Source organism: Aphelocoma coerulescens, chromosome 3 (assembly GCF_041296385.1).
Source record: "Aphelocoma coerulescens isolate FSJ_1873_10779 chromosome 3, UR_Acoe_1.0, whole genome shotgun sequence".
Lineage (NCBI taxonomy): Eukaryota > Metazoa > Chordata > Aves > Passeriformes > Corvidae > Aphelocoma > Aphelocoma coerulescens.
In genome coordinates, this window is record NC_091016.1 from 115969099 (window position 1) to 115993392 (window position 24294).

At 39.6% G+C, this 24294-nt stretch overlaps 1 protein-coding gene and 1 pseudogene across 9 annotated transcripts in view; one reads left to right on the top strand and one right to left on the bottom strand.

The window, feature by feature from the left end:
* PUM2 (pumilio RNA binding family member 2) overlaps positions 1–24294 on the bottom strand; it is a 74132-nt gene that overhangs the window by 30327 nt on the left and 19511 nt on the right. For 5 of the 9 annotated variants that reach the window (XM_069011665.1, XM_069011656.1, XM_069011658.1 and 2 more), the window contains 9 exons: positions 21405–21473; positions 15596–15701; positions 15111–15298; positions 14299–14471; positions 11017–11287; positions 10626–10719; positions 8661–8786; positions 7354–7493; positions 5517–5655 (listed from right to left, as the gene is read on the bottom strand). In XM_069011665.1, the coding sequence (XP_068867766.1) occupies positions 5517–5655; positions 7354–7493; positions 8661–8786; positions 10626–10719; positions 11017–11287; positions 14299–14471; positions 15111–15298; positions 15596–15701; positions 21405–21455 (1288 nt within the window). In that variant the 5' untranslated portion in view covers positions 21456–21473. The remainder of the gene's footprint in view (positions 1–5516; positions 5656–7353; positions 7494–8660; positions 8787–10625; positions 10720–11016; positions 11288–14298; positions 14472–15110; positions 15299–15595; positions 15702–21404; positions 21474–24294) is intronic. The other 4 variants (XM_069011660.1, XM_069011661.1, XM_069011657.1 and 1 more) reach the window with 2 other exon arrangements.
* LOC138108842 (ubiquitin carboxyl-terminal hydrolase 28 pseudogene) lies at positions 1950–5506 on the top strand (annotated as a pseudogene).

The following is a 24294-nucleotide window of genomic DNA, read 5'->3' on the forward strand; positions in this document are numbered from 1 at the left end:
GGTTGGAAAAGACCTTTAAGATCATCTAGTCCAACCTATGACCTAACACCTCCTCATCAATTAAACCATGGCACCGAGTGCTATGTCCAGTCTTTTTTTAAAGATGTCCAGGGACGGTGACTCCACCACCTCCCTGGGCAGACAATTCCAGTGCACAATCACTCCTTCAATGAAGAATTTTTTGCTAACGTCTAACCTAAATTTCCCTTGGTACAGCTTAAGACTGTGTCCTCTTGTTCTGTCAGTTGTTGCCTGGGAGAAGAGACGGACCCCATCTGACTACAATCACCTTTCAGGAAGTTGTAGAGAGTGATAAGGTCACCCCTGAGTCTCCTTTTTTCCAGGCTAAACACCCCCAGCTCCCTCAGCTGTTCCTCATAAGGCTTGTGTTCCAAGCCCTTCATCAGCCTTGTTGCCCTTCTCTGGACATGTTCAAGCATCTCAATGTCCTTCCTGAACTGAGGGGCCCAGAACTGGACACAGTACTCACACTGGTGAGTACGGCCTCACCAGTTACGAGTACAGGGGAAGAATGACTTCCCTGATCCTGCTGACCACACTATTCCTGATACAGGCCAGGATGCCATTGGCCTTTTTGGCCACCTGGGCACACTGCTGGCTCACGTTCAATCGGCTCTTGACCAGTACCCCCAGGTCCCTTTCTACCTGGGCACTGTCCAGCTACTCTGTCCCCAGCCTGTAGCACTGCAGGGGGTTATTGTGGCCAAAATGCAGGACTTTGCACTTGGAACTCATTAAACTTCATCTTATTGGACTCTGCCCATCTATCCAACCATTCCAGGTCTGTCTGAAGAGCCCTCCTACCTTCCAACAGATCAACACATGCTTCCAGCTTAGTGCCATCTGCAAATTTACTGATGGTGGACTCAATCCCCTCATCCAGGTCATCAATGAAAATATTAAACAGGACTGGCCCCAGTACAGATCCCTGAGGGACACCACTAGTGACTGGCCACCAACTGGATGCAGCACCATTCACCAGCACTGTCTGGGCCTGGCCATCCAGCCAGTTCTTAACCCAGCAAAGAGTGCACCTGTCCAAGCTGTGGGCTGACAGCTCTTCCAGGAGTTTACCGTGGACAGTATTAAAGGCCTTGCTGAAGTCCAAATAGACAACATCCACAGTATTTCCTGCATCTGCCAGGTGGGTCACCTGGTTATAAAAGGAGATCAGGTTGGTCAAGCATGACCTACCCCTCCTAAACCCAAGCTGGCTGGGTCTGATACGCTGGCGATCCTGTAGGTGCCACGTGACAGCACTCAAGATGATTTGTTCGACAACCTTGCCAGGTACTGCAGTCAGGCTGGCTTGGAGTCTCCTGGATCCTACTTCTGGCCCTTCTTGTGGATGGGCATCACACTGGCCAGCTTCCAGTCATCTGGGACCTCCCCAGTGAGCCAGGACTGATGATAAATGACGGAGAGCAGCTTCACACACTCATCTGCCAGCTCCCTCATCACCGTGGAATGGATCCCTTCTGGTACCATAAATTTATGAGCATCTAAGTGGCTCAGCAGGTCTTCGACTGCTTATCTGAGGCAGAATGACTGGAGAAGAGCAGTGTGTTGGTTTAACACAGCCTGGTTTTTGGTGGGAGTGGGAGAAAAGCTGCTTGAAACTTCTACGTCCGGCACAGAGCCAATCACTGTAGGCTCTGACAATGGGCAGGTTACTAGCCCAATTAGACAAGTACATAACGCCTCTGTGATGACATATTTAAGAAAGGAAAAACTACAGGAAGCTCTCTCTTCTCTTTCCTGAGGGATGGTGAGGCAGCTGCCGTGAGCTATCCCAGTGGGGGCTGCCAGGGGCCATACAGCCAGGGCCGTCCTGAGGCCGGGACTGCCCGTGTGGTGCTGGTGAGGACCATGCAGCCGGGGCCAGCTGTGCAGTGCTGGCAGGGACCACGTGGCCAGCAGCGAGAGACATGGCGAGCAATTCCCCAATGTGGGGCCCAGAGGAGATCAAGCTCTCAGCTGCAACTTACAGACACCAACTTTCTTCCAAGTCAGAGGAAAAGTGCGGATACATGAGAAAAACCAACATGGCGGCACCGAGGTCAGTGAAAAAAAAGGAGAAGGAGGAAGTGCTCCAAACACCGGAGCTGAGATTCTCCTGCAAGCTGTGGTGAGGACTCTAATACAACAAACTGTTTCCCTATAACTCATGAGGTGCATGGGGGGTGCAGAGACCCACACACAGCCCGTGAAGAAGAGTACTCATGCTGGAGCATGTGGATGCTGAAAAGCTGTAATCTAGTGAGGAACTCAAACACAGAGATGACCCTTGCTTTTAAGAGATAGAAGAAGAGAGCCTTCACTTCCAAACTAGAACAGCTCATCCTTAAAAGAGTAAACACCATGAACTAAAATGACCCACACTAGGCAGTTGTGGGAAGACTGCTTGGCCTGTGGGAGGGACTCGCATTGCAGCAGGTTCAGGCATGACTGCTGCTTGTGGAAGTTAAAACCATGCTAGAAAAGTTTGCAGAGAACTATGTCCTGAGGGAAGGATCCCATGGTACAGCAGAAGAAACTCTTTTCCTTAAGCATACTGAAGAAAGATTTTTAAGAAGTGAAATACTGACCAAAACCTCATGTTTAGTTTCCTTGTGCAGTCGGTGGAGAGAGGGAGAGACGGGGAAAGAAAGGTGTTCTGAAGGTTTGCTTTGGTTGTCATTACCCCTTTTTACTTTTAATTCTGTTAATAATAAATCCTCTTCGTACTGCTTAAGTTTTGAACCTGTTTTGCCTTGAAGTTTTCAATTCCCCCTCCTCTGTTCACCTACAGCAGAGGAAAATAAGTAGATGGTGTTTTTTTGTGAGTGCCTGGCATTAAGACAGCGTCAAACCACAACAGCAGGTGACTGGCCTGTTGGAATGAAAAATATCGGAAATATGTATTGGTTTAGTGCTGTTATACTGTCTCTCTTTCAGTTGTCAGAACTCTGAAGGCTGGTCCTTGGGTACTCCCTCCCACAGAATGTGCTTGGAAGTTGTTTAGTCACATTGGAAAAAGAAATACTGTGTTCATGCAAGAATTTCAGTGTCTGTTTGCATTAATGCTGGGGATGGGGTGTAAGTTCGTAGACCCTTTTGCAGCACTGAAACTCTTGAGGGACACGTTTAGAACTGCTAAACAACCACAGCAAGACGTGAGTGAATTTACACACCAACTACTGGACTGGCTGGAGGATGTATTTGAGTTCACTGTGAATGCCATGAACCCTGGGGACTAATTCGAAAACCCAATGGTGCAGTTCTTCTACAGGACTTTCCTGACTGAGGGTGCCCATGAGGGCAACACTTTTTCCAAGACTGAGACCTGTTGGGGTTTTAGGAGTTCTCCTTTTGGAGAACTCTTTTGGGTTTTTTTTTCTTCTTTTTCCTCTTAAGGAATTTTCCCCTATATGTGTAGCTATGAGACAATAACGACTGGATACTTAAGGGAGACAGAAAATACAGCCACAGCTCAGGGGAGGGGTCCAGCTGGCTACTCTCTTTTACCTGGGGTTTTCTCATGTAGGGCAGAGATGCCTCGAAATTTGGACTGGGAAAAGGGGGTTGGCTGAAGACCCTAGCTCTCTTGTTCTCTTGGCTTTCAGAGGGGAGAGAGGCTGCGGTCTCTGTGGGGAAAATTCATCACCACTGCAGGGTTCTGCCTCCTGCTGCCTTTCTTCTACCATGAGTGGAGCTCTGCTCAGGGGAGCGGTCGTTGCACTGGGACCTTATTAACACCCTATCTCACTAAAAGAGGGACTTTTCACCATCTGCTGGGGTGCCTCAAGGGAAAAACCCCGGGATCCTGAGCCCGCTTTGCCCTGCTGGGAGCCAGGGCGTGGCTGCCCTGCTCCTGCTGTTCCTTTGCCACTGCTGTGAGCCTTTGCTACACTGTAGCTCCACACCCCCTGCCTGCCAAGACCTCCCGGGGTTCCCGCTGCAGCTGTGGAGTTTGATATATCTCGTGCTCTTTCCGGCTGTTCCAGTTTGCTGCTTCCAAGATTGGCTGATACCCGGACTGGGGGTTTGCGAAGCTTTTCTTCCATCCCTTCCTGGGATCCCAGGCCGCCATTGCCGCGTGCTCCCCGAGCTCACTCCGGAGCGCCCCCTCCAGCTGCGGGGGAACCATCGCACCTGCCCTGCTCACCGGGAGCCGCCAGCGCCCCTGCCGGCTGCGAGCGGAACTGCACCCGAGGGGAAAGGGCCCGGCAGCCGAGAAGGCCGGGACTGGGTTTGTGATTGTTTGCTGTTACTGCCATAGTTATTGCTGTTTGTTTACTTATTTTATGTATATATATACATATATATATATACATATATATATGTATATATATGCATATATATATATACATATATACATATATATATGTAAAGAACTGTTATTTCTATTTCTCACATCTTCACCTAAAAGTCCCCTTAATTCCAAAATTTTAATTTGGAGAAAAGGGGGTTACATTTTCCATTCCAAGGGAGGCTTCTGCCTTCCTTAGCAGACACCTGTCTTTCAAACCAAGACAGACCTTTGCTCAGTATCCCCTTCAGGTAAATGGTTACTAGAACTTGAATGAGTGCTTCGAAGGAGCCATGGTGGAGGGAGAGATGGATGAAGCAGCAGAATCTCTCAGTCAGTGAAATATGGACACAAGCACTGGTTTACAAAACTCCCACCAGTTCTGATCTTTGAACTCTCCCGATTTAAGTTCAATCAGTCACTAGGACAGCCAGAGAAAATTCACACCAAGCTAGAGTTTCCCCAGACTATATATATGGACAGGTACTGCTACTGCAATAAAGATCTTACTCAGACGAAAAGAGGAAATTAAGAGAGTGAAGGAGAAAATGGTGACTCTGCAGCAGGAACTGGAAAGGTACATGGAATATAGCTCTGGCCCAGCCTGCTTTCCAGTGCCTGACATGCTGCAGTACATGCTCGAGTTCATTGCTACAAAGCCAGCTGTGGCTGTTTCCTCTGCCCAGAGCTCTCAAACAACACTCCTGCACTCCCAAGCCAAGCCTCATGTTTTGGACGTGCTTTCACAGCCAAATGGCATACAAGAAAGGACCGATACTAGGATTGAAGATGAAGCATTCTTTGTGGCAAATTCTTCGCAGCAGCAAAACTCCAGTATGGAGGTCCAGCCTCCTGTTTCACCAGCAGAACTGTCTGAACGTCCAGCTCCTCACGTGGTCTCCGACGAAGAGCTGAACCTGGTTCAGATGTGTCTGCAGTGATGGAGAAATGAGATTGAACAAGACATGCAAGATCTGAAGGAGTCTATTGCCAGAATCAACCTGTCCATCGAACAAATGTACTGTGACCCTCTCCTCCAACAGGTTCCCTATCGCTTGCACGCAGTCCTGGTCCATGAAGGGCAAGCAAATGCCAGGCACTACTGGGCCTTCATACATGACCAGCCTCGGAAAAAGATGGCTCAAGTACAAATACAATATTGTTACTTTCAGTGAGTCTTGTAATCCACTCATAACATACATACCTGGCATGCCTGTAGCAAGACCCTGACCAAAAGCCAAAGCTGGATTTGCTGCTGCAGCTGCTGCAAGTGACTCTGCCTGCTGCCCTTGCTGCCCCTGGTTGGGAGTGAGCGGGCGCTGAGTTGCTCCAGCTCGCAGGACCTGCAAAAGGCCGACACAACACCCTTTCCTTAAAAGGTAAGGAAGCCAATCTATTATGTGCTAACAAAGGTCTAGAACAGTTGCTTTGAGTATTTGATGCCTCACAGCCCTGATTTTCATTTTGGGAATACTGCACCTTGTTGGTTTCAAGGATATACACATACAAAGAATAAAAGGTATATACTATTTTGCTGACAAACGTGACCATAAAGTACCTGCCCTGCTCTGGGCAGCAGGATTCCTTTGTTCCATCAATGGTAATGAGTATAAAGGAAGGAAGAAAATCTGTAAGAGTGATACATTTTACAACCTACATTATTTATTAACTGAACACCTGACCTTCCTTGATAAACACATTTGCTTACATTACTTCCAGGCAGTTGAATTATGTAAATCTGAGTGTTTCAGCACTTGTAGTAACTTGCCTAAATAACTAACACTCCACTGCCAACAATGCTGTAAATAATGCACCCACCAAGTTTTAAACATTCACATAACACTCCACCACCATGCAACAGAGGCATATTTTATTGTGTTCTGAGAGCGAATCTCCAGGAATCTGACTGAAAAGCAATCTAAATTCTTGCAACTACTCTATTTCTCTTGGTTAAAATCAACTTTATCAGGTCCAAAATAAGGAAGAAATACAATTCACAATATATTCCCACGAAGAATTGCATATGTAATCTGCATAAATCGGATATTAATTTTATAGAGAAAACAAAAAGACACTGCAGAGACAATATACATTCAGTTACCAATGCAGGTCACTGATAAAAACAATCAATAGGAAGAAATATCCACCTGAATATAAAAACAGTGATGAAACTCCTGGACTTACATGGTAACTCAGACTTTTTACATTACATTTCTAAGAATGGCATTGAAACTAACCATATTGCTGGTAAAAGATTTGAAATATTTACATTAATTCAAGTGTAAACTTATTGTAAAATTTGGTGTTTTCCTTTGTCAAAATTGCCATTTACTTATACTGAAAGATCATAAAATAGTTTAAAAATGCATCCAGAGTAACAATAGAAAATTATAATTTTTTTAAAAATTACTTAAAGAAATGGAAATTTCAACAAGTTCTTGTAACAATTGCTCACTCTTGCTTTACCAAGGCAAAAATACCATATGGCACATGGTGATCCGGCAATACAATTAATGTCACAGAAAAATAAACTGGGCAATCCTTCCTCCCCATGAAGCAACAAAACTACTGATAATAGCTTTATTTCCTTACTTTTTTCCCTAAGTTTTGAAGAGACAAAAATGTGTAACATTCAATTTTCCAGCTAATTTATAAAAACACAATCAATTTCTTCCCAAGCTTAAAAGAAACAATATCCTCCTAAAATTACCAATTATCTTTTCATTCCCTTATGTCAGTTTTCTAGATTAAACTTTACAATAATTTAGTACACAGGAAGCATTACCTACACACACACAACAGCACAGCAACCTGAATGAAAGGAACCATTTTTAATGCTTATTGCTTTAAGAAACAAGGCTGTAAAATAACTTTAACATGGTGTAAGACAGTGTTAATCACTAAGAAAATTGAGAGTTTTTAATATTAATTTATTATATGATAAAAATGCAACATCTGAATGATGTAAAATTTTCTAGCAGCTGACCCTTACACACTGAAATGCTAAGGTAAGGCACCTCTGCTTTTCATGCTGTACGTACCGGTTGCTGTCCCTGCTGTGCCTGGGAAGCCGCTTGCTGATTTGCTGTGGTATTTGCTGCTGCAGCTTGCTGCTGGAATAAATTGGCTGGATACACTCCCCACGGAACACCATAATACTGAGGAGGAACCACAGCAGGACCTAAAACCAGAAAGCATGATTATTCCATCAAGTGCAGCTGCTTAAAATACTGTTTGCAGCACCCCTCATTGATCCATCTTCAGTGTCAGAAGAGAAATCAGTTAAAAAGAAAGAATTCCCATACTAGCTAAAATGAAACATGAATACATACGGGTTAATTTAAAAAATTCACACCAAGTCTATCTCCTCGATGAAAAAATGAGTACCCTTGTGAGACTCAGATGACAAAGAAAAACCATAAAGCATTCAAAGTCTGTGTACCAAAGAACAGTCAAAATCAGTTTTCATGGCTGGAAGAAAAGATAATTTCAGAACATCACAGAATGAATAAAATTTATCCTCCTGACAGTGATGTACTGAGACTTCAATCATCTGTGATTCCTCCTTTCTGTATGATGCCCTTGCTTATAAATACAACTATTGCCTTTGCCTCCCTGCACATACATGATGCCCTTCAAAGTGGGTGCACTTAGCTCTTCCAGTCTACTGATGAAGAACCTGTAGAAGAATAATCTCTCTGTATCATGGCATTGCACCTCTAATGCATTAGGGCATGTCTTTTAGTTTTTTCTACTGCCTTCCCTGTGAAACCAAGATGTGGAAACAAAGGGGTTTTTTTAAAATGTTATGCTCAAGTCTGAGCACTAGCTGGGACTTGAATACTCAGTCATGTTGTTTCACAGCGATATCTAAGAGCTTTTTAAAGAGTTTTTACTGGGCTTGGAGTTTCTCTGTTGGCTGGGCCTTTTAGCATGCTGGAGACCATCTTTATTCTCATGCCCACTGGGAATGAGAAAACCTGGAATTAGAAAATTAATGCACTGAATAAAAAACATACAAGGAAAGGTTAGCTATCTCATCTTTCAAAAATAATACATACTATCAAAGTCAGGTGCACCTTTTCAAGGATAAACACTTTTAGAACAGAAAAAAAGCTCTAATTTTTGTATATGAAAGTCCAGTAGCAAGAGAAACTCAGAATCCATATATAACAAGCTGAAATCCTTTCTATTTTAGTAAAAACTTCCAAAATGGCAATATTCATTTTCCCACAAGTCTCTCCTTACTAGAACCACATTTGCAGAGAATAAACAGGACAGATTTAACTTTTTTTCTCTTTTCATTCAGTTGAATTATCAAGACAGACACTTTCTAGTGTTCATTTACCTGCTAGGGTAGCTGCTGCAGCTAGTCCAGCTGCGGTGTACGGGTCAGTCCCTGGAGGAGCAGCGCTGATAATATATGGGTTTGGCACAAAAGCAGCTGGGGCCAAGCCTGCAGAGAATACGCCTGCTGCAGTAACAAACAGAGTTTCATTACAGCCAACATTCTTAGCAAGCACCATCATATTCACACCACCCAAATCACACAGCCTATCTGTTAAAATCAGAACTGCTTGTACTTTGGAAGCTTTTAACAGTAGGTGCATAATTACAGAAACAAACACTTCTATGTCTTCTCACCCGTTCTTTCTTTGTAATCCCAAGGCCTAACAGCTTTGTTTTGTTGGATCTACAGACTCCAAGGAGATTTATCTCATATGTGTCTATCCACCCTTATACAGAAGGGATTATTCAAAGTGGAATTTAATTTGCCCAACTCCTAACTATCTGAAAGTTACACTAGCCTTGCAACAACATCTGCAGCAGACAAGTCATCTAGTGTCTGAAGTGAATCAGCCAGACGAAATGAACCACCTGCTAGAGACAAAAGCCTCTCTTCATTGACAATTAAGAAAAAATTCAACCTAGCTTTTAAAAAGCCACTTATGAGATGCTAATCTTACTTCCAAGAATCCTAATTTGATAGAGGAATTGTAATGGAAAGAGCCAACTGCAGAAACTCAGGCAAACAAAGCATCACTATCCAGAGTTTCCCCCATCAGTTGGGTTCACTTACTTTATCCAACACTGAGTCAGCAACTGCTGCAGCAAGCAATGCACATCAAACTATATCCCTCCTTCCAAATATTTCTTGATAAATTTCTATTAATATGCACATCAGAAGAGTCTGCATTTTAAAGAGGAAAAATTCAGCTGACTACTCAGTCAGCACTTCACACAAAGTAGGGGCTTCTCTGCAGTTTAGAAGTCAAAGACAGGACCTGTGGACTCACACAAACAGCTCTCAGCCTGTACTCATCAGCTATGTAACAGTGATGAGCTCCCACTTTTCAGTCCCAGCTACCGGTTGCTGATCCCTGTCTGAGCAGACCTGACGACCTACCTACACAAGCTGGTGGGAAAACTTATTAGCAGGAGAGCATGGGCACAAGCCACTGGAGATGCTTCCTACTTCTGCCTGCCCTTCTGATCCTGAGAACACTTTTTTTCTCACAGAGGAAAGAGATTAGTGTACACATGTCAATAGCCCAGTGGAACTGGAGAGGGTGGAAATCTTTAAACCCTGACTATCTCCCTTCCTTAAACAAGGAATTGCTTCCATGTGTGTTCCAACCTCCCTCCCCTAAACACCGATAGCTTCCCCACAGCAGAAGATAAAATTGTTGTCATGAAATAAAGCCTCCTTGTTGAGTTGCAGCACACGAAGAACTTTATTCATTTAACTAACTCATTGAACTAAACGGACTGAAAAAATGCCTGCTAAAGAATTGGCTCTATCACAAAGGTACCTGCAAGAAGAAAGAGCTGCTTAAATGGTGCCATTAACAAGGAAAAATTAAAACTTAAAACTTAATCAACACAACAGTATGATTTCAAAATTCTACTCTACAGTGTTTTTTAACTGGATTACTAAAAATACTAAACTGCAATAGAATCTTAGAATTGCATATTGGTTTTTAGTATATAAAGCAAGTGTTTCTATTACTGCTTGTAGCAGTAAATGTTTTTAACTTTTACTCCCATCAAAATTCAACTACTACGCTACAGAAGCAAATATAAGTTTTATTTCTTTGTGTACAACTGCTCAAAGGGGAAAATTTACAACAGAAAACCTCTAAGGACAGTACAGCCATAGGCAGCCTTTCTGAGCAGTTTTCATGAGAACCACTACAATGGGTCAAGTGATCAGTACCTATTTGAGTGAGAAGACTGTGGGTAAATTGACAGGATTCTATCAAAGCAACCCCCTTTTGCCAGGGACACTTGGGGTATTGTACAGAAACCTCACCTATGTGCGGCTGCTGAGCTGCAGCCAGCGCATATTGCTGCTGCTGGGCTGCTGTCAACTGCTGAACAGTCAGAGCATTAGTCCTCTGGAAAAGCTATTGGAAAAAAAAAAAAAAACAAACAAAGGCATTTCAGTTTTCAAAAGTCAGGGCTACAACATACTTGGATTTGTTTACCAAAAAAGAAAAAAAATTCAAACCAAGCTTCTGTAATAGCAAGTTACTAAACTAGAAAATTATGCAACAGTATTCTTCTAGATTAATTATACAGTTATTTGCCCTTGACTAAGTCACAGACAAAATAACATCCAATGCACTGTATGTTGAATTGACTGATTATCGAAAGGATAATCAACAACCTAAAGGATCACTTTGCCACAGTCCATTACTAACCTGCTGCTGAGAATTGTAGTCAAAAAGTCCTACAGTAGCTCCTGAAGAGTCCATTTGTACCTGATTGCCAGGATAGTCAAACTGTAGAGAATCAAGACCAACTTGTTCCATGGCATCTAGATTCTGATTTTCTGGATTTGAAAATTCTTCTACCAAAGGCTTGTGGGCTGTAGGATTGGGAAGTGGACCTAACCCTTCTGTGGTGCTGGGATTGGGGCCCAGGCGTTCAGCTACTTCTGTTGGAGAGGCTTGTCGACTTCCAGGGGTACGACTGTTGAGAACAAATTTAACATACACTCTTCAGTCTTAAATAAAGCTGTCCATGGACAGAGTACAGCATTTCTACTTTAAAAGCAGCTCTGAACTCAAGCGACTTTACAAAGGGAAGTGACAGACTCATTTTAACATTTTCAACCAGCATGCATTGATGGCTCAAGGAAAAGGATGCATTTAACTCTAAAGCTTTTTTTTTTTTTAAAGTTTAAGACTGACTGTGCAGCTCTTCAAATCACTTGTGAGAAAAACAAACTGATCTGTGAAGCTGTTTTGAGTCAAATGGAGTGAATTGTGGTCACCTGTGAATTTTGGGATGTCTATTGTATTTTGGGAGTGATGTGAAACATACTGAAGAGAAATAAAAAAAAAAAAAGAAATGGCTAAGGACATTTCATGCCAAAGAACAGAAAGACACAGCAAAATTTCAACTGGAAAAGACAAACATACAATATAGTAACCATTTTTCACATCTGAAAAGCAAACAATATATTTTTACCTTGAGTAAAATGAACTAATAACCACGTGAGTAAAACAAGCACGTGAGTAAAACATTTAATTTCCTACACAACTCATTTAATAGACTATACTACACTGATGATTGGTGGGAAAAAAGTGTTCCTAATATAATCCTGAATAGAATATACAATATCATAGAGACATTATGACATATAAAAGCTGAATTGCTCTCTCATCTGACTGGCAGTATTAACCATATTCCCACTGAATACAGGGGACTTTTTGTGCACCTATAAACACCTACAGGCAAACACACAAAGTCAGATGTCAACAGGGTCACATCCTAAAGAGATTCCCAACACTGTATTTGGTTAGATTTAGGTTACCTTAATTTGGTGTGGTACCCCACCTTCTGTGGGAGGCCATACTGTTTAGGCTATCGATTTTTACTGGCAAAAATCTAAGTTAATTACTAGGAAAGAGTTGTGTGAGAAAATCTACAATCCTCTACATTATTGTGTTGGCAGAACTTTATGATTATATATTGTTTATCAGGAAATGTAAAACTTCTAGTTCAGTTTGCTTTACTTGTGAAAACTGGGCTCAAATACCAAAGGAAGAACCTATGTTTATTCCAGCAGTAGAGTGCCAGGCCAGTTTGCTGTACTGCTAATTCTGTGTCAGAGACACAGCCTCAGTACTACCTGTTCTCCTTCCTCTTCGGGGCTCCAAAGCCAAAGTATCTGCTCCTCACTGAAGCACACGACTAATGCAAAGAAATCTACTAGTACTTACGTAATGGCTGATAACAACACTTAGGTCTGTACACCTAGAAATCAGCCTTTTAGGGAGTTTATTGCAGCAACACTGTATGATTTATTACTCTGGACAAAATATTTCAAAGAAAGTAGGAGTTTTTTGACTAGAGGTTTTTTTAATGTAACAAGCAACCTCATGACAATTGTCTGTAACACACTGGCTTACCATCTAAGTATCCTAGCAAGCAACCATGTCTTGCTCAAAACTTGAGTTTAAAGCCAGTTAATATTCCCTATTTTTCCCAAGCTAAATACAGCATCAAGAAAGCGAAGAACAAAAGGAAAAAAGGCAGTTATTTCAGTACATACTTTAGTTTAAAAACGCTACAAGTACAATAAAAATACAAAAAGGAGGACAGGATGAAGTTTGTTTGTTAATACTTATGATTAACTAATACAGGTTGCTCCTTATATTGGTGCTGTTCTGTTGCTATAGTTAAAGTTGTGTCAATACTTCAATTATAAACCTCTGTTTGGAGGGATCTATACCACCACTTTATATGGCCCATTTCATTTAGAAGGCCTTATTTTTTTTTTTTGAGAGGTTTACTGGCTTTGGATGCTTTTTTGCATTTGTGCATTTTTTAGTAACTTCTCTCTTTAAATAATACAGAAGGTACTTTACAAACACCTATTTCAAAGTTGAAATAGATACTGGTGAAGAAAAGCAGGACACAAGTTACTCTGTATTTTTGATGTGTAACATTGAAGGGAACTCTGTTTATTGTGTGTATTGCAGCAATCATCTGAAAGGAGCCAATGTGAGCTCTCTGGTATGCTTGGTATTATATTATTTTCAATGATATCTCTTGAAAAACAGACTTGAAGAATCCCTCCTTACCCTCAGGTAAATACATTTTTTAAAGGGTAGGAAACACTTGCGTATGGGATTCAAACATGCATTTTAATATACTTGTTCAGTAATGAACTAAGGAAACCACAACTATCTGGTCATGTTCATCACATTAATACAAATTTATGGGCAGTACTCTAGTTCTCTGTGTTTTTAATTCTTCTATATGACATTTACAAATGCATCACAGTCATTCAAAAAAGAAAGATTAGCCCTTAAAAAATACCCAATTTAAAATGTAGTTTAGTATTAGAAAAAAAAAAACAGATTGGCTGTGCTGTCATGTAAGAGTTCACTGTTCAAAAGCTTGAGCTTGGTCCAGTCTTTTTTTCCCTACAACACACAACCAAACCACAACACCATCCCATAGGTGACATTTAACTATATGAACAGGAAAATACATTGTTCCACCTTAGTCAAAGATATGGTTTCTATAAAGACTTATGGGGAAATGATTAGTTGTGTTAGGCTGTGGCATCCACTAGCAAAATCCGAAGGAAAAGTTAAAATTCTGTAGGACTTAATCTCTACAAGAACACTCAGATGCAAAAGTTAGAGTATTAAAAAGAAGCAGAGAGAGAAAGAAATTTAGTGTGACATAAAAAGGGTTAAAGTTTTCATCCCTCTTTAATTCACCACATTCAGAAGGCACCCGTTTACTTTTAATAATTAGTATGTTCAGATGAATTTGTCTCATGAGAAGTGACACACACAATAATGACATCCTAAGAAACATGTGGCACGGTGGGAAAGGGAGGACTTGAGGGGGGAAGAATCAGTCTGCTGCTGGGTAATGTTTAAAGCTGACACACAAACCAGAATTGTAATAATGCCCTTAAGAGACATGCTCGTCTTCTTGAGAAACAGTTAAAAGCTTACTTAAAATCTTTGCAATCGGCATCCATTCCATTTGGCAAACCTCTGCCATTTATTTTAGTAACATCCTCATCATCTCCTTGTTTAAGATCTCTGTTTTTGTCCTCCTCAAATGGAGAAGCCTTGCCTTTCTGATCTCCTTTCTCAGGTCCATCTGTTTCAGCATCTCTAGTGCCCTGAGGAAAAAGAATCTGTTTGATTCTGAATATTGAACAGAACACAATAGGAGCACCACAAGGTGACCTAATTCTACACTACAGTGCACATAAACAATACAAACGGTTTCTTGTCAATGAAATTGCATTTGGTGGGTAACTTGGTCATCAAGTTTCAACCACATGCAATTAATAACTGCCAAAATGTGAAAAGGAATGCCAAGATTTATAATGGAAGAGCTAACTCAACCTTAACTATAGCGGTGCTGTTAAAGCAGTAACACTTTGAGTTAGACAGAAGTTTATTTTATACAGTTAAAACATCCACTTACAAAACAAACCCGCATGAAAACATAGAACAGGAAGATCTAGAATAAAGCTCATCACACATTTTAAATTAAGCCATTTGCAGTCTTTTTCCTACCTTTAAATAAAGTTTTTAGGAAAGCACTTTAAGACACCTATATATAGTTAGGATTCCCAAACCACTTCCCTCTTCCACCCCCTCGAACCAAGGAAGACAGACAGATAGAAACTAAACACTTCCGTCTAAAAAAAAAGAGTTAAAAAAGGAAAACAGACAAAGAGAACAGAAAATATAACCATGTTACCACGACCACAGGAGGTAACTAAACAAGCTTAACACACTGCATTACTTACAAAAGCTCCTTTCCTAAACCGGGAATCCAATTTATCAGCTGGAGAGGAACTTAACACATATTCTACCATGCTCACTCCAAGGCCACCACTTTCTGATCGCGGAGACAATACAGCATTTACTTCACTGTTTCCATGAAAACCCTGTCCAGGCTTTCTCTGAACCATAATAGGTTGGGACATAGAATGGTCTGTTAAAAACAAATAAATAAATAAAACTATTGTATTTTATTAAATACAACTTGTAATGTTTTTGCATTTCATTACAACAGCAATATGAAGACAAAAATTAAATTAAATAAAAAATTCCAAATCAGAGTCTCAAAAAGTGTTACTGACACACAATCAGCATGCAGTATACATTTTCACAACTAAAATTAAAGGAAAATAAAATTTAATACACAGTTACATTTTGGATAATAATCTGCTTTGAAATAACATTGAGTAATTCCGACTGATTTTTCACTACATATAAAACAGTCACTTACGAGGAGTTCCCCATGCAGTCTCTCTCCACTCGTCACCAAGGAATATCCCTTTTTGTCCATCTTTTGCTGAATCATCAGGTTCCCAAAACTTTTTGGCAGGTAAAAGCTGTTAAGAAGAGAAGATGGTTTTATTTAAATATGCTTGTAAATGGGAAAAACCAGCAATACCATTAAGAGGATAATCAAGTAATTAGTCATAGATCATGGAATCATAGAATGGTTTGGGTTGAAAGGGATCTGAAAGATCATCTAATTCCAAGTCTCCTGCCATGGGCAGGATTGACACTTTTTGAGCAGGTTCCTCAGGGCCCCATCCAACCTGGTCTTGAACACTTCCACAGATGGGACAGCCACAGCTTTTCTGTACAACCTGTTCCAGTGCCTCACCACCCACACAGTAAAGAATTTCTTCCTTATATCTAATCAAAAATCTCTCCTCTTTTAATTTAAAACCACTCCCCCTCATTCTACCACTATCTGCCCTTTTAAAAATTTGCTCTGCCTCCTTTTTTGTAAGTTCCCTTCAAGTACTGTAAGGCTGCAAGGAGCTCTCCTGGGAGCCTTCTCTTCTCCAAGCTGAACCACCCCAGCTCTCTCAGCCTGCCTCCATAGCAGCAGCAGAGGTGTGTTCCAGCCCTCTGACCTTTGTGGCCTCCTCTGGACCCACTCTAACAAGTCCACGTCTTTCCTGTGCTGAGGACTGATGTAAAAGTCAGCTTTCACTAAAGCAATACATATTGCTGAGGAAATCCTAACACTTGAAATCTACTTCCCATTACTGAAGCTAATGATGTAAAAAAGGAATTCCTAAAACAACCCCAACAGGATCGAGATTCTGAAGTTATGAGGAAGAAATACAGAATATAGAAGCAGTTGTGAAAAAAAGCAAATCAAATTAATCCCTGTGTTAAATCCAGACAATCCTCTCAGAAGCTTTAACTAACAGTGACTTCCTTCCAAAGACTCAGAAGCTTGGCTGTTAACTAATACTGTGATAACCAGAAAGAGCAGCAGTTCATTGTGACATTCTCTTCACTTGGAAATGCATCATGTTCCAAATTTTAGAAAGTGACTAATACACATGGTAGCAAGTCAGCTCCTTTAGACCACAGGGCTGTTAAGAATCTGTGACATTCATATGTGAAGTTCCACATACCAACACTGTCATTTAGATGTATGGGTTTTTTCATTCCTACTTGTAAAACAAAGTGTCACGTTAGACCAGGATCATTTCTTGTACTGTCTTCAAGGACAGAAGGACTTAGTGTGACATGACACAAGCACCACACAAACAAGAATATCTCAAATATTAGCATCCTTTTTGCTTTGATTTTACTACTTTATTCCTCTACCTTTTTCCATCAGAACAGTACAATTGCCAAACTCTACATGTCATATTTTCTCTACATGTAATTAAAAAACTGTATTCTCAGACTACATATTAGGTACTTTACAAGGTACATCAACAGAAACAAAAATGAAAGCAACTTGCAAAAGTTATAGGGAACAAGAAAACTGCACAGTCCATCACATTCACCAGATTCTGCACAATGTAATGCTGTATTTAGAATTTTAAATTTTGTGAAATTAGAAAAAAACAAATGTAATCTGATGAAACTGTTTGCAACACACAAGTACGTTCTGGAAATTTGCTTCTCCTGTAACTTAAGTGACTAAAAAACCCTTCTGAACTTCACAGCTGCTTAGTATGAGTCTTGATGAAATTAACAGAGTTAGTATATAATACAGATATTTCTTAGTGTAACACTGAAAGCACCTGTGAAAACAGCTTCAAGAAGAGGTGGACAAGATTGCCACTTGCATGCCCCAGTATTAACACTGCAACAGAGGTGACAAGCACTCCTCTGGACTAACTTAAGGATTGATGTTTTTCTGTGCTGCCCAGAGCTCTTAGCAGAAATGAAGGAGTTTGACTAGTTAACCTCAAATCCCTGGGCTCCTTACAGAAATTCATTAACACAGAAGGATTCGGGTAGGACGATGATAAAATGCCAAAGCTCACTAAAACTACAGGAGAGTGTTACACTTACTAGAGGTGCTATACTGTTGTGATCTGCCCTGACAGAGATGCCCACTCTCAAATGCATTGTAGAATCACCATCAGATAGATGTCAACCAAACATACTTTGTGAGCAGCAAGATACTAAGTTTACCCCAAATTTAAGGGATGAAATTAGCCATCAGAAGACAGAAATAGATTAATGGAATCTAATGACTGCTTTTCAACTAAAAGCAGATGATTACAAAATCCAGATCTGCCTGTGTGATCTACACATTGTTTTTAGCTTTATATTTGTAACAGGTTTGCAATACTACTTAATTTTCATTGTGTAGGAGAGTAGTAGAACAGAAAGCAAGCATTTAATGTTACCTACAAAACCCTGGTTTTGGGAATCACATTTTATTTTAAATGCAGTCTAAGCCAATTTCAAGTATGTGTCCAGCTGAGAGCTTTGAAACACATAAGTGAAGGTATCGCCACCTAACACAACCTTGTCAGAATAAAACAGATCTAGTATTATCTTGGATGCCATAAAATAAGAATCACCTGAAGTATGCTTACCCTGGAATTAGTAATTTCTACTATCAGACAGACAGGTATGTTCAGACAGCTCAGTGTTAAGAACAATAAACAAATTAGATCAGAACATACTGCAATACTGGTTTTGGTATCAGCACTCATTCATAGGATTTGAATCAGAGGGAAAACATGGAAAGAAGCAATAATCTTCACTGCAAAAGTACAGGTTGTTTCAGGGGGGATTTTGCTGCTGTTGTGAGGATTTTTTTAGGGTTTTTTTTGTTCTTTTTGAGGTTTGCCTTTTTTTTAAACTACTTACTCCCAGATTCCAAACAGATAAATCCAACTGCTTTCAGTCTTCATGTACTTTGGTACAAAAAGAATATAAAGTATCTTTACCACAAAACATAATACATCATCCATACTGAGAGGCTAAATTTAAACTACTAAAGATTAAACAGATTTACAGAATTGATTTTCATTAAAATTTCTACACAACAAAAGTCCCTCAAATATTTAAATAAATGCAATCTTACAAAGTTAACAATATCACAACTCCCTGAGAGCCACTGATTTAGATTTACTGACAGATGGATATGACATACACCGTGCTCTTTTTAAATGGATGCTTTAGCTATTGGATTGTCAAATAAGCAGCCTTAGCAGTTGTCAATTATTTTAATTGTGGAATTAAAACAAAAGAAGTACTTTTCAAAAAACCAAAACAAGTGTATTCCTCTTCGACAGCCAAGAAAAAATGTCTTGATTAGTTCTACTGAAAAAGACTTAATCTAGAAGTCATCACAAATGAATACAGGTAGTTAAAATCATTGTGCTTTACTCTTTGATAGCATGTATTTTCCTCAACATTTTATGCATTTAGTGCAATAAAACACAAATTTTATGAAGATATATCAAATTCTAAGTAAAAATAATGGAGAAAGTTGTTTCTATTTCTTACTAAACTCTCCCCAAAGTACAGTAAATATGTCTTTTTCAGTATCAGCACTGATCCCTGTTAGGTGTCTGCCAGCTGAACAAAGCCCTTTACCACACATAAATAGTAATAACCAGTTACGCTAAAGCTGCCTCTTAACCAGCTCTCTGATACAAAACTGCACAGTCTCCATTACTGTCTCTTCCATTAATGATTTTTAATATTTTTTAAAATTTATTTTTAAGATCAGAAGCTATTCCTACAGAGCTGAATGAACACCTCAGCTGAATTTCCCTGAATGAAGTTTTGACAACAGAAATGAATACTTTGGTCCTAAAATGAACTGTGTGTGCTTCCACCCTGTAAGTTAAACCAACAGACATTATTAAAAGAAGATTTATTTTTCTGTTCTGTTTGGCAGTGAGTCTTGTGTGTGCCTGCAGTGGGTCACACTAAAGGTCCTGAAGCCCACTCTGCTTGCCCTGATATAGCAAACAGATGCCTAGAGAGAAACAGCACCATGTGTTCTTATTTCTTCAGAATACTAACATGATCTTACAGGTCACCATAGATTTTGGGAGCTGAAGCCAGAAGCATCATCTGTGTATAATCAATCTAACATTTTAACCAAGCTAAAATTTTAAGAGACATTTAGAAAAGATGTCTGCAAAACAGACTTCACAGCCTCCTAATGCCAAGTACTGATACCCAGTTGTGGAAAAAAAGTATCAATGAGGATTAGAATGATAAAAAAGAAATTAATTTCAGTTCAGAGAAAAATCTTGGCCAACAGAGAAAATGAGGAACATAACTTTCCAATAGCTAGAAACAGTTCAGTTGACATGACCTTTCATACCTTTCAAAGCATACAGAAGATATCATGTAAAAGCCTACAACTACCAATTCTAGCTTACTTTATAAGGACATTTCCTTTAATATTTTACAAGGTTATAATCAAAAAACAAGATTAAAACAGCCATGGAATCTATCCCAGAACTACTTTATTGTTGTGCAATACATTAAGAAAATTACTGAGTAAGTCAACCTAGCTACGTGAGCCTGTATTACCTTAAGATACCTGGAAGACACCATTGAAATGAAAGACAAAACAACCTGGTAAGTGCAGGGTCACAATATAGTATCAGTTTCTGATGCTGCAGTACTGTATCAAAACTCTCTTTATGTGTGTTTTTTTTAAACATCTGTACAGATCCACTGAATGCCATGAAAACAAACCAACAGAATCCTAATCATGCAGAAATACATCCCTCCATCTGAGATAACCTAAAATGAAGATTTGTATGAACAGTCATATATACTGTAATTTAATTCCCAGGCATTTGTGCCATCCTTCACTTCCACTGCTTTCAATCTTTTTAGAGTACTTTGTGGGTGTCAAAAGACCAAACACCACCATGAATTTTACCCATCCACTTTACTACACTGCTGGTACTATCAAAGATACTTCACTAACACTTTTACTTCTCAAAAGCAGTTTTAAGAGCTGGGAGGGGAGCAGTGTAGCTACTCAGGTGTCTAAAGAACAGGGCTTCATCTACTATTGTTTTTTTCAAATGGGAGATGGTTCAAAGCACTGGATGAAGCAAAAACTGCTGAAAAGCCAAGTGATTGCTTAAATGCTTCATTAAAATAAAAAAAATCAAGTAGGAATGGCCATGTGTCAGCTCAGAAACATTCAGCAACTAGAACACAGCACTGCTTTTGAAGGAGCCAAGTGATCCTCCATGTTCTTAAATTCCTTCCACCAACCCCAAAATACACTGACTTAAAAAAACCCAAACAAATCAAATCAGTCAAAAGAAATAGTCCTTCTTCCCTCCAGCTAAAAATTATGCAACAGCACTCTTCAGCCTGGTTAAAATCTTTTAAGGAGTAATTACCAGTGAAAAAGTAGTAAATTATCACACACTTCTGCTGGGTATGCCAGTTTACTTTTTCTGGAGCCAAACCTTTTTTTCAAATCCCAGTCTCCTTGGCTTCTCTGGAGTAGCAAGAAATTGTTCCACTAGCTTAGATACAGTGAGACTGAAAACATGCCTCCTTTGATAGAACTGTACACTCTTACAAAATATTACCCTTCCACTTCCCTAAAACTACCCGTCCTCTAACAAGAATGGCACAGACACAGCAGAACCAGTCAACAACCATCCCAATGTTCTTTTAGAGTACGTCATTTCTCTTCACCTTACAGAGAAATAATCAACTTGTTCTTAAGAGAAGCTCTTTGCTCCATGTTGCATTATCTAGACTTCTTACACTGTATCAGTATTTCCAAACCACCAACTGGATTTTCAGCCCGCAATAATTACCTCTCCCATTCCCCGAGATTCTAGGGCAAGAGCTTGAAACTCATGATTCATCTCATCCACAGATCGAACCTGTAGAGGGAAAACCAAAAGAAAATTCCATTAGTCAAATATAATTTCAAAATTAAAGAGTTTTCAATACTCCAGAAAATTTCTGAGTATTTAAAGCACACACAAAATATGCTTCCCAATTCAGTCTGAACATGAGTCTAGACTTCATGAACAGATACAGTCAGCAGCCAATTTAATGTACCCTGCTAATATAATAACATGCAAGAAATTCCAAGAGACTTTAAGAGTTTAATCTCCACATATCTGTACAGATATTGCTCACTATAGAAATGGTGGCCAACATTACATTTGCAATGAATGTAAAAAAAAAAGGTGAAATTAAATATTTGGGCATATAAAATCCTTTAGAAAGGGGAGGAGCTGTTGCACACTGTATTACTCAGTACACCTGGCAGCAAACAAAGAAAAGCTCACAAGGCAGGTCACAAAACCTACTAGTAATGTGTTGCTTTTTAAATCTAGTAACTGACTGCATTATCACAACTCCTCATGTTTTCTTCCAGGAAACAGCATTTTTCCTTCTCTGCAGGTTGTTCTTTTTTCTGTTTGCTGTAAATATGAAAGGCATTTTACTAAAGTAAGAGTTGTTGCTGCAACAAACCACCACCTTTCTTCCATTGCACAGACACAAGGCACTGGGCTGATTCTTTTCTGAAAAAGTGGTTTCCGTAAGGACTTTTCAAAGCCAGGATAAGCTTAGAAAAAAAAAATAAATAAAGGAAATTCAGAGTTATTTCTTTCCCTTTCCTTCTCTCCCAGCAGCAACATGTACCAGATAATGTTATTCAAGTTCAAAGTAAAATTAGTTTCCCTCCCTACACCAGTCTCTCTTGACGAGTTACTTTCACCAGTAAATCCATCTGTTTACACCAGCCAATAAACCAAACTGAAATTATTCCACACAGCTGATAACACATTACTAACACTTTTCAATAGATCCTCAAATACTAGGCAAAGAAACAATCTGGTGCTTTCGACATTCTGGTGCAAACAACTCTTTCTTAGCATTGCAGAAGTGGCCAACAGATGCTCCATTCTCAAAATTCTACTCCCAAACTATTGTTATTGCCTCAATCATTCTAAGCTATTAACTTCTGAGGTTGAGTGCCTCTGTGCTTTTCACAAAGAAATTTCACAGCTCAAAGAAATATTCCCTCAAGAAGATCAATATTTTAGTTAAGATGGAGTCTGAAACCACTTTCCAACAATTTCAGTGAGATACTGAAGGGCAAATTTAGTTTCAGACTGAACTATGGGGTAGGCGCATCAGCACACTGGCCTTATTCCAGTAATGCTGACACTTAAGTTAATGAGGTTGATTTTATTCTTTCAAAAACTAAAAGCAGATTTTAACACATCCTTAGAAAAACTAAAGACATTTTTCTTCCAGTGAATCAAAAAACAGATTCATGTTTTATGCAAAACTTTTATTAGCGCCAAGGGATAATCAAATATTTGTGCATGCTCATAGAAAACAAAACTGTAGAAGAGCAATTACTTAAAAAGAAAAATCAGAAACTCAAACCTTGAGGACTTCTGAATTTGATATTACAGTTTCTGAAAACATAATTTCTTCTACAGATTGCTGAGAGAGTCAATTATCTTACCTAGGCCACTGTTCATGCTGAGGTCATGCACTTTAGTTTCAGTTACAAACCAAGATTAATTTAGGTACTTCTGTCTCAATATGTAGTTTTGATCTAATGATCTCTAAGCAAAATTTGCAGGTAGAGCTGGCCAAACTATATTTACCATAAACACTACCCAAATCACTGTTAGATAACAAGCAACCAAGCTTGAAAGAGACATACTTTTTTTTGGTTGTGATGGTTTTTGGGTGGGTTGTTTGGGATTTTTTGTTTGGTTTTTTTGTTGGTTTTGTTTTAACTTTCAGTGGTGGTGGTTTTATTTGTTTGTGTTTTTTGGTGTTGCAAGACCCTAATACTAAATGTTCATTTTTCACAATTCAGTGAAGTCCAAAACCATGGCCACACACCCTTCCATGTCTCTAAGAAATGACAATCCAAGAATCTGGGTAAGAGCACAGCTAACTCCTTTCTTCTTCTAAGCAGTTCAGAGACCCTTATAAGAAACTGAAGTTTTATAAAACTGTAAATACGTTTTAGCACACTGAACGTTAATTTTGCTCACTGGCTTCTTTCTTAAAAAATATAAACTTTAAGTTAGTGTTATCTATTGCTACCAGCAGCAAAAGAAAAAATAGTCCTTTTGCCCATCAAAAACAACAGCCCACAAGATCCTGTCCCATATCATAAATTTGTGTTTCACAGATCGTTTACAAATTGGAGAAAACACAGGCAGTACCAGTATCTCCATGCCTTTCTTCAAGACTAACCCAGTCCTATCATTATAGCAACAGAAGGAAACATCCAGAATGACACCCAGCTGGATCTCCTATGTATAAAGACATGCCCTTTCCCCAAAGGAGAAACTTTGGTTGGGATTATCCACATTACCAACAAGTTTTATTTTCTCTAATTCAATACCAGCATTAACCTAATTCATAGGTTCCAGAAATAAATATTTTAATACTTTTTAAAACACAAATTCAGAACGTAAAAAAATTCCCCTTTTGCTATTCTTATTCATACCCTGTCATCCAGAATAATTCATAAGTCAAAAAGAGGCCTATGGAACATACTGCTCAACATTCACAAGGTTTCTTCTGGTTTTGTTTGATTACATCACTGCCTCATCCCTGGAACTGCTCAAGGCCAGGCTGGATGGGGCTCTGAGCAACCAGGTCTAATGGAGGGTGTCCCTGCCTATGGCAGGGGGTTGGACAATGGTTTCAAACTTC